At 37.1% G+C, this 11,099-nt stretch overlaps 1 protein-coding gene across 1 annotated transcript; it reads right to left on the bottom strand.

Moving 5' to 3' along the window:
* Window positions 1-9,952: 9,952 nt before the first annotated feature.
* LOC113468655 (adenine phosphoribosyltransferase 3-like) lies at window positions 9,953-11,099 on the bottom strand. Its single transcript, XM_026825739.1, has 3 exons — window positions 11,084-11,099; window positions 10,637-10,771; window positions 9,953-10,408 (listed from the first exon to the last, which is right to left on the bottom strand). Exons 1-3 carry the CDS (start codon window positions 11,097-11,099, stop codon window positions 10,272-10,274), a joined length of 288 nt encoding a protein of 95 aa, XP_026681540.1. The 3' UTR covers window positions 9,953-10,271.

Below are 11,099 nucleotides of genomic sequence, written 5' to 3'. Positions count from 1 at the left end.
TACAAATGGTTCCACAACTCGTGATTCTGTTAACTCTGTGATTAGTGACATGAACTGACAACGCAGAAAATGAAACTGACAACCGATTTTCTGTTCCTCTAAGTTCAATGTTGACGCGAGACCGAGTTAAGAATACATATTTGGAGAAAGCCAATGTTGAAATTCATTGAGTTCATTTTTGCAAATATGGGAATCAAAGTAAGGCACAACTCTTAAGTAGATGAACTTGCAGATGTGCAATTTATCTTGTACATTTGCAACTTAACTAATTCAAAATTTGATCTCCCAATATTACGAAGAAGAGGCTTCAGTACATGCCCTGGCGGTCCGCAGTGAGCACGACTTTACCCATCCCGCGGTACCTTATTATTAAACTTGAAAACCGTACGTACAGATGGCCATTCGTCCGTTACATTTGCATAGATTAATATCCGTGCATGTTGATTGTTTATGTAATCATCGAACAAAATACCGCGAACCGTCTCCATTTCGTTTTCCTTTGAATTGAGTACTTAATGACGTCTGCATTCCGAATTGATTCTATACACTGAGCTATTTTTTTTGCACATTCCGAATCGCTTCTATGCACTGAGGTAATTTTTTGCACGATAAGTTGGAAGGAAATTACCGGCGCAATCGCTGCACATTGACTCCTGGAATGAGAAGGTATTTTTAATGCTTAATTATAGTGATTTTAATTGGCAAGGTTTACTTTATTTCTCATTTTACTTCATGCAAGAGGTATTTGGTTTTGTTGATTTAATACTGATTGGTAGCTATTTGTCTAAATTATGTTGTCTTTTCAACATAATCTCTATTTATTAAAGCATGCGCGGATTTTAACAGTATTTGATAAAATTAAACTACGAGGGTGTGTCAATGTCAACTAATAAAAGCGTTGGTGCTTGCATATTTTTATTTTCGTTCTAAAAATTGTTTGCACTTTATATGGCGAATGTGAAAGGAAATACATGAGTACCTACCTACCTACCACTTACCAGGTGGTTAAGAGCGATTTCGGGACAATAATACCTCAGTTGTTACATTTTTAAAGTGTTCCCCAATTCCTCTATCAAAGTGTTAAAATTACGTATATACATTCTGTTATAAAGAATCATCTAATAAGAATATAAACCAAGAAAATCGCCAATTACCATAAGAATTCACAGGCACTCAGCCATCACTTGCCATTTGACTTATTAGTCCGCTATGGGAAACTTGATTTTTACAATGTAATATTACATATATGTAGATTTTTTCAATCTATTTATTATGCAATGAAATTATGCACTTACATTTTTTAGTCAGGAAAATATGTACACTTACTTACTTTACGCTTAAAATAAGCATAGATACTTTTAGAGTTCTTGGATATGTGTTTACACATGAGCTGTCTTTCCTGTGGGAACTTTCCTCATTATGGTCGTCTGTCTGATGACTGTAGGGAAATAGTTCTGTCTTCTGGACAACCGAAGGGATATCCGGTATCCGAACAAAACCGGACGTATCCAATTTCCCACATTAAGTTACAATTTCCCACATAATGAACACAAAGTGGTGTCTGTTACATCGTGCGGTTTCATCCATACCTGCTCTACTTGTAGGTTCTTTGGTAGATATCCCCTAGTACTTTGGTAGGTATCCTCTGGTACTTTGGTTAGCTGGTCTTCCTTACTCAGAACAAGATGTGGCTTCAACAGGAGAAACTAATAGAATAGGTACCTAATGAAATAGAATATCAAAGAATACCCAATAACTCATCGAAGAATACCCAATAACACATCGAAGAATACCCAATAACACATCGAAGAATACCCAATAACACATCGAAGAATACCCAATAACACATCGAAGAATACCCAATAACACATCGAAGAATACCCAATAACACATCGAAGAATACCCAATAACACATCGAAGAATACCCAATAACACATCGAAGAATACCCAATAACACATCGAAGAATACCCAATAACACATCGAAGAATACCCAATAACACATCGAAGAATACCCAATAACACATCGAAGAATACCCAATAACACATCGAAGAATACCCAATAACACATCGAAGGAGCAGTCCTCACATATCGAAGAAGTCCTAATAAACATATTGAAGAATAGAGACAACTTCAGCACCAGCAGGTTCGTTAACCGCGAAATTATTTGAACACTAATATTCTTTTTCTTTTATTGTATAGTACGCTTTGTTCAGAATAGAACATCAGTCATACTATCGTTGGAGGCATGCTAAAGAGCACTTTCAGCATACTATCAACATTTGCAACAGGCTTGCCCTTTGTGGAAGAGGCTATGAAACGTTCATAAGCAATTAAGCACTCGAAAAATTCCCAACGATACCATGTAATTCGACCTGATGTGATGGTCATCAGGTCGAATTAATTAACCAAGCATAATGTTTCTTAGCTTCAGTGGTCCGCCAAGAGTCTACCAACAAATGCTATAATGATTCCAAATCCTTTAGATCTTTGCCAATCTTTTAGATTTGCAATAGAGTCGTACTCTCAGGATCCGAGTGGATTGAAAATGAAGGCTAATGAAAATTGTAAGCCGTCTAACTAAATTTGTGTTGGACTTTTAAGGGTATGGGGATCTCAAAACGGACACAACCCCTACTAAAAGTATTAAATCAAAGACTGCTAAAGTAGTCCAACAAAACTGCTAGATCCAATAAGTCTGAATCAAGGCAGGGACAGTACCTGAGCCCTTATCATTTCACATGCAAGCATCGGTGAAAGAAAGTCTTGCATAGCATTATTATCTAGAAGCTGGCTGCTCCCGATACCTCTCAGCCAAGCGCGGTGAACTATTTTGCCCGGGAGCTTTTAAGATTTAAATATAAAACACAAGTTTACTGCCATTGGTTTATTGAGTTACAGTCGAGTCATAAACTTGCTTTGACACTAGGGCTGCACTTAAAGGGTTCCCATGGTCTCCCACGTCTTTCCAGTCCAAAGGTCGAGGGTTCAAAGGGGATAGAATGTAATTATTGTAATTTAACATGCCTATTTTATGAGTTTGTAACTTAAAACAACTATCCATTAATATACTATTATTATTTATTACCTATTCATATAAAGATAACCGGAGAACACTTCAGATACAAGCTCGAGCTTGTACCTTTTGAATATAAAGCGATTCACTGGACGATATTAATCATAGTTTTGTCCCTAGGGTAGTTTCTGCATTATATCTAGTCCTTTTTATGATTTACGTGCTGGGGTTTCATTTTCCATCCCATCTTTCCTACTTTTAAGCGATTCACTGGACGATATTAATCATAGTTTTATCCCTAGGGTAGTTTCTGCATTATATCTAGTCCTTTTTATGATTTACGTGCTGGGTCATCATTTTCCATCCCTACTTTCCCCATATTCAACAATCTGACAATGTTGCCCTGAAGAGACATTAATGTGTAAATGTAAATTGAAGCATTGTTATACCTTGAAGACAGCTTTGTCTCATGATTAAATGTGGGGAAAGGGATAGACAATGCTGTCCTTGGGCATAATGATACCCCAACTTGGGTTAAAACTTTGGTTAAGAGCAGAGTGGAGTGGAGAGCATAGTTCTGCATAGAACATCGAGCAGGTCACGATGAAGGGAAGCGACGGCTTCAAACCGCATAGAACTGAGAGCAAATCTATGCTCTTTGCTCTCCGCTCCAATTTGCTTTTAGCCTTACCCTACCCAACTGTTAATTATTGCTGTTTCTTTTCCAACTTATGAACCTGCCAATAGCCAGACTGTCGAAAATGTTCTTCCTTCAAATATATGACTTTGATCATTGTTTCACACAGTATAATTTTCTATTGACCACTGTTTCAAATGGAGTGTATTTGCCTTTCGGGAAACTGAACACTGACCACTGGAAATTTGACCACTGCTCCATTCATTTCCCATTGGAACAGTGGTCAATTTACCTGTCAGTGCTCAGTGCGTTAGTGGTCATTTTCTCGAAAAGACAATAAAAATACACCTATTATACCCCATCTTACCACAGAGAGTTTTTAGCTGTTAATCAATAGTTTAAGAAATACTGGCCTGTGTAAATCAAATGGGTGACGTCAAGGAAAACCCTTGACACTCTGTTAACTGGAGAATGAATTAGAATTTAGCTGAGTTCATTTTTGCAAATATGGGAATCAAAGGAAGGCACAACTCTTAAGTAGATGAACTTGCAGATGTGCAATTTATCTTGTACATTTGCAACTTAACTAATTCAAATTTTGATCTCCCAATATTACGAAGAAATAGTCAAATAGTTTGGTTTCATTTCCTGACGTTGACATTTTTTGTCACTAAATTGTTTCGTTTCAGATCTTTTTTCTATTTTATTCTGATTTTCATTTTGTTCATTTGCAAGTCGCCATAACTATTTTTAGTTTAAGTGTTAAACCTGATGGAATACTCGTTTTTATTTGTGTAGTTATATTGTCCCCTGTATTGTTTACTTTATGTTTTGTCGTTTATTTATTTATTATTTTGTAATCTACGTATTTTAATGTGGCTCTCGAACATATTTTCTCTTTTAGATAATTCACTTTTATTTTTTTATTTATTGATGTCCCGAATTCTATTGAAGTAATCTTTGACGTATATTTAACTCGTTTCTATCGAGTTTAACTCGTTTCTATCGAGTTGCTAAATTTTATCTAGCACGATTGCTCGTACCCCGGAAAACTTCAATGAAATCTTTTGAAGTTCATCATCACTTTTTCAGTAGTTAAAATACCTAAAAAGTATAAAATACTGGGTCATCTTCACCTAAAAGGCTGTATAATCTGGGAAATTCTCCACTGTAATATTTTAAGAGCAAACGAAATCTGTAATAACGACAAATTCTCCTAAAATGTGAAAAACAGCCCACATAATATACCTTTAGGTATTGAACCATTCTACTCTTTAGTGTATTTTAATAACCTCCCTCCCATTTCCTTGTTTTTTTTCGATTGGTCAACACTTGTGTACAATTGGCGTATGTTCCTATTTTGTTTTTATTTATTTTAATTTCATATCAGAGTTTAATTTATTTCATTTTTTATTTGTACGGTTTATTTATTTATTTTTCCTTGGCGATATCGTTGAAGTGGTACATGTGAGATATTTAATCTAGTTTATTTAATCAAAAGGAAATAGAGAATTTGGAAAATCTGGTGAACGATTTTGTTTTGACGGGTTTTAATTGTATAAGTATTTACCGCCGTTTACTCGGTGGTCTGAGGACGGATCCTTGAGGGCCTTGTTTGAATCAGGACTGAATGTAAACCTATCATGATCCGATGGATATGAAGAGGTCACTCACTCTGAACACCACTTTACAGACTGTTTTATCGTTTATGAAGTTGCATAGACAATGAAACAGCTGACAAAATGGATGGATCATTTTCAGATGATTAAAAGCCCTATTGAGGTCAAAAAACGTATTATTTGAATGAAAATTCGAGTACAATTTAATTTTCTTTGACTAGGAATCGAATCTAACACTTTCAGTCCTGATTTGAACAGCTCTCAACTTGACACGAAGTTTATGCCTCAAGACTTGCGTATTTCCAGTGTACCACTATCATAGTATCCCAAAGTTCATTTACACTTTCCCACACTTTTTTATCGTTAAGTACTTACTTGTGTTATGGAGACGGACAATATATGGCACCCATGTCCATTTAGGTCTGTTATAACCTGGTGTATCACCACAGAAGTAGGGTCCCTAAAACCTACTTTTTTGCACCCTGTATGTATATAAAAAAAGATGGCTCTCTGAAATTTTGGGGGAAGGATGATCTCGGTCTAAATTGTGAGCAAAAGTTTCGTAAAGTTTCTTTGTGAAACACCTTTAATTGATTTTGGGTGATAGTCGATTTATACGAGTTTCAGCCTTAAATACTTTACGAATAGGATTGATTTTAGTGTAAAGATATAAGTGGTGTCCCCCCCACCAGCGTGTTTCTTATAGACAAGGCATGCTTAGACCATGCACATCTCTCCCTCCCTCTCTCTTTGTTGTGTTGATATAATGTGTAAAGATCTTTTATTGTAATGTTCTCTGTTTTTTGTTTCCTCACGTTTCTCAGTTACCTCAGTATAAAGTTTTGCACACTGATATTCTTGCTTTCAAAAGTGAGGAAAAATTGATGCTCATCAATGATCTCCAACCTAAAATTTGACTAGAATAACTAGAATTGACATCAGTTGAAATAACTAGAATTACATCCGTTGGAAAGAGGGAACTACATATAAACACTTCTTTGGTAATAGGCCGAAAATTCTAAAAGTCTCCAATGAGGAAAAAATGGACATTTCTATCAAGAAAGGATTTAAATAAAATAATAAAGGATTTAAATAAATATCCATCAAAAGTTGTCTCAACTCTTTGTAATAGGTAGGTACCCTTTGATCTCCGATTGATACGAGTAACTCATTTATATCTGATGGTTATGTGTTTGGATGACCTTCTGAATGAAAGCGTGTAGAATATCACTGTGCAAATTGTCTTTAACATTCTCTCAAATACCCTATTAATTAAATTAATTTATTATTTGTCATTTTCTTTTTATTTTAGAAAATTGAAAAAAAAACTATATTAAAAAATAATTATTATATATTTGTATAGAAAAAAAAAATATTGAGCAATATTCTAAACAATTAAAAAAAAAGTTGAAAACATGAAGAGAGAAAAAACTTTAAAATATAAATGTAAAAAATATTGCCGTAGGCGGTTTTTATTTTCCGTTTTTGATTTCTTTCAACTTCCAACCTCTTTAGAATTGCAACACAATGGATAAATGGAGCAGTCTGAAATTATGTATTTGTAGATTTGTACGTAGTATTTTAACTCAGTCTCAATTTTGATTTACCCATTTGGGAATGTTAACTTTGTGCGCCACCCAATCAATATTAAGAACGTGTGAACTTACATACGTATACTTGGACTATCAGTGGAACTTTTCCAATATTAAATAACTTTAGACAAGTTGAGGTTTTTTAGGAAAAAGTTGATATTTTAACACCCACCATATTTAGGAACAAAAATACTCTCCAGAATTTCAATAAGCTGACAACTTGCAAGGAGGTCAGAACTCCAACAAGCTGACAACTTGCAAGATCAGAACTCCAGTAGGTTGACAACTTGCAAGGTCAGAACTCCAGTAGGTTGACAACTTGCAAGGTCAGAACTCCTGTAGTCTGACCATTTGCAAGGTCAGAACTCCAGTAGGCTGACAACTTGCAAGGCCAGAACAATTAAAAAAAAAGTTGAAAACATGAAGAGAGAAAAAACTTTAAAATATAAATGTAAAAAATATTGCCGTAGGCGGTTTTTATTTCCGTTTTTGATTTCTTTCAACTTCCAACCTCTTTTGAAAAGAATCAATAATCATACAGCATTGCAACACAATGGATAAATGGAGCAGTCTGTAATTATCTATTTTGTACGTAGTATTTTAACTCAGTCTCAATTTTGATTGAACCATTTGGGAATGTTAGCTTTATGTACCACCCAATCAAAATTAAGTACGTGTGAACTACGTATACTTGGACTATGAGTGGAACTTTTCCAATATTAAATAACTTTAGACCAGTTGAGGTTTTCTTGGAAGAAGTTGATATTTTAACACCCCCCATATTTAGGAACAAAAATACTCTCCAGAATTTCAGTAAGCTGACAACTTGCAAGATCAGAACTCCAGTAGGCTGACAACTTGCAAGGTCAGAACTCCAGTAGGCTGACCATTTGCAAGGTCAGAACTCCAAGAGGCTGACAACTTGCAAGGTCAGAACTCCAGTAGGCTGACAACTTGCAAGGTCAGAACTCCAGTAGGCTGACCATTTGCAAGGTCAGAACTCCAGTAGGCTGACAACTTGCAAGGTCAGAATTCCAACAAGCTGACAACTTGCAAGGTCAGAACTCCAACAAGCTGACAACTTGCAAGGTCAGAACTCCAGCAAACTGACTACTTTAGATGGAACTTTCTGTCTCCCGTTCAAATCTTTAAGCTCCATGACTGCAAAACACTCCACTACGTCCACTCCTAGGGTAGTCAATAACTGACAGGATGCTGCCAAACTTCCTGCAGGAAAGACAATAATGGTGTCATTAAAATGGGGAATGCTAACCTAGTTAGCTTGGAGGGTAGCGCGCCAGTCTTGTAAGCGCTAGGTCGCGAGTTCGATTTCCGTCGGGGGCGAACTTTATCCTAAACAGAAAAGGTTCGTTCGGTAGGCGGATGGCTTTCTCTTATGCTGCCCTCCTATTAACTTCCCTCTATCAAACTCTATTGATCTCAATGTTATGTACTTATTATGAAATCTTTAGTTGTGTTGCCCAAGAAGATTAGAACTTATCTCTTACTCACCTTTAAACTATCACTCAAAGTAGCAAAAACTCCTTTAGATGTACAATAGATGAATATGATGTATAAATTTCTCACTTTAGGTACCTAGAATTTATAAATCACTGATAGTCATGAAGTTACATGAAGTTTTGAAATGACAAATGACTACTTTGTTTGTTTATAATTATAATTACCAATCAGCTGATTTATTGATTCCAAGTCTACACTCTACAGCTTTTGAAAACTGGTTCTAGAACAAAAAAAAAAGATCAGTCAGTTATTATTATTATTTCCCTTTAGCTACCTACTTATTTTGCAAACTGAAATCTCTTACAAATGTTCAAGTACCTTTCTTATTATTTTTTGACAAGAAAAAGCCCTCGTGAGTCCAATAAGGAGTAGGTATAATCAGCACAGTCTGCTACAAACTCCATGTTCAGACGGATCAATTTTCAGCTTGGGAACCTAATGGAAAATTTACACAAATAAAATCAATGATACCTCAATTTTCAATACCCGCTAGCCGTCGGGGTTTAAATTTTAAGCCAATGCTTGTTTCCAAAATAATTTCACATTTACGTGGTCTAAATCAGCACAGTCTGCTACAAACTCCATGTTCAGACGGATCAATTTTCAGCTTGGGAACCTAATGGAAAATTTACACAAATAAAATCAGTGATGCCTCAATTTCTATTTTCAATAGCCGCTGGCCGTCGAGGTTTAAATTTTAAGCCAATGCTTGTTTCCAAAATAAATTTACGTTGTCTGTTACTTACGCAATTGGCCAGCCTAGTCAGCTTGGTTGGTGGCTGCCTTGTAAGTGCTAGCAGGTCGCGGGTTCGATTCCCGCCCAGGGCGGATTTTATCCTGAAGGGATAAGGCTCGTACCTCGGAACGGCTGGCTTTCCCCTATCCGGTCTTTCTTCGATTTCAGGACGATAAGACTTTAGTAGTTACAGTTCCCTCTGTCAAACCTCTTCAAAAAATCAAGAAAAAAAAGTAAAAAAAGCCTGGTAATCAGGAGGGCGTGAGTTCGATCCCAGCCGAGGTATGGAATTATATCCTCATTTATTTGAGAATTTGACCACATAATAATGGAGCTCTAAGGGTTTGGTGGTAGAGAACGCCTAAGGCGTTAACCTCGCCTGTTACTTACCTATTTGGTACTGTTCACGTAAAATTCGTTAGAAATGAATAGCTCACCGTTAAAGGGGATTTAGCTAACAACAAGAAGCTTTACTTATCATTTTTATAATCGGAAAATTATTTAAATTAGTATATGGCACGGTTTCTGCCTATATTTTATCACAATACCTACACATTCGTTCGTCGTATCACACTAAGATAAGGACTGACACTGACACAACACAACTCGCACAGTTATTGGTATTCCGTCCAGTTAAGGTTTAATAACTGCTGAGTGTTGAGCAGATGGAGAAGAACTGAGCAATGAATACAACGTGCTCTCGCACAGTTATTGGTATTCCGTCCAGTTAAGGTTTAATAACTGCTGAGTGTTGAGCAGATGGAGATACCAGTTGAGGTTTTTTAGGAAAAAGTTGATATTTTAACACCCACCATATTTAGGAACAAAAATACTCTCCAGAATTTCAATAAGCTGTCAACTTACAAGGCCAGTAGGCTGACAACTTGCAAGGAGGTCAGAACTCCAACAAGCTGACAACTTGCAAGATCAGAACTCCAGTAGGTTGACAACTTGCAAGGTCGGAACTCCAGTAGGTTGACAACTTGCAAGGTCAGAACTCCAGTAGTCTGACCATTTGCAAGGTCAGAACTCCAGTAGGTTGACAACTTGCAAGGTCAGAACCCCAGTAGGCTGACAACTTGCAAGGTCAGAACTCCAACAAGCTGACAACTTGCAAGGTCAGAACTCCAACAAGCTGACAACTTGCAAGGTCAGAACTCCAGCAAACTGACTACTTTAGATGGAACTTTCTGTCTCCCGTTCAAATCTTTAAGCTCCATGACTGCAAAACACTCCACTACGTCCACTCCTAGGGTGGTCAATAGTTGACAGGATGCTGCCAAACTTCCTGCAAGAAAGAGAATAATGGTGTCATTAAAATGGGGAATGCTAACCTAGTTAGCTTGGAGGGTAGCGCGCCAGTCTTGTAAGCGCTAGGTCGCGAGTTCGATTTCCGTCGGACGGCTTTATCCTAAACAGATAAGGTTCGTTCGGTAGGCGGATGGCTTTCTCTTATGCTGCCCTCCTATTATCTTCCCTCTATCAAACTCTATTGATCTCAATGTTATGTACTTACCCCCAGTAGCGATGAGGTCATCCACAATAAGAGCTTTCTTGCTTGCTTTGCAATCTTTAAGCTCCATGACTGCAAAACACTCCACTACGTCCACTCCTAGGGTGGTCAATAGTTGACAGGATGCTGCCAAACTTCCTGCAGGAAAGAGAATAATGGTGTCATTAAAATGGGGAATGCTAACCTAGTTAGCTTGGAGGGTAGCGCGCCAGTCTTGTAAGCGCTAGGTCGCGAGTTCGATTTCCGTCGGGGCGAACTTTATCTTAAACAGAAAAGGTTCGTTCGGTATACGGATGGCTTTCTCTTATGCTGCCCTCCTATTATCTTCCCTCTATCAAACTCTATTGATCTCAATGCTATGTACTTACCCCCAGTAGCGCTTTCCCTGTCGCGTATAATATCTCTAGTAGCGCGGTCAAACTTTCTTGACTTGGCGGGGCGGAGCGCTACCGCGCTCCTTAATCAT

Source organism: Diaphorina citri, unplaced genomic scaffold (assembly GCF_000475195.1).
Source record: "Diaphorina citri unplaced genomic scaffold, Diaci psyllid genome assembly version 1.1 scaffold805, whole genome shotgun sequence".
NCBI lineage: Eukaryota > Metazoa > Arthropoda > Insecta > Hemiptera > Psyllidae > Diaphorina > Diaphorina citri.
Note: the sequence above shows the minus strand (reverse complement) of the source record. Positions and strands in the feature narration are given on the sequence as shown.

Bases quoted from the DNA above. Each gene is read 5' to 3' on its own strand.
- LOC113468655 (XM_026825739.1), bottom strand. The intron at 10,409-10,636 runs GTAAGTACATAA...TCTTTCTTGCAG, and splicing joins TGACCTCATCGCTACTGGGG to GAAGTTTGGCAGCATCCTGT.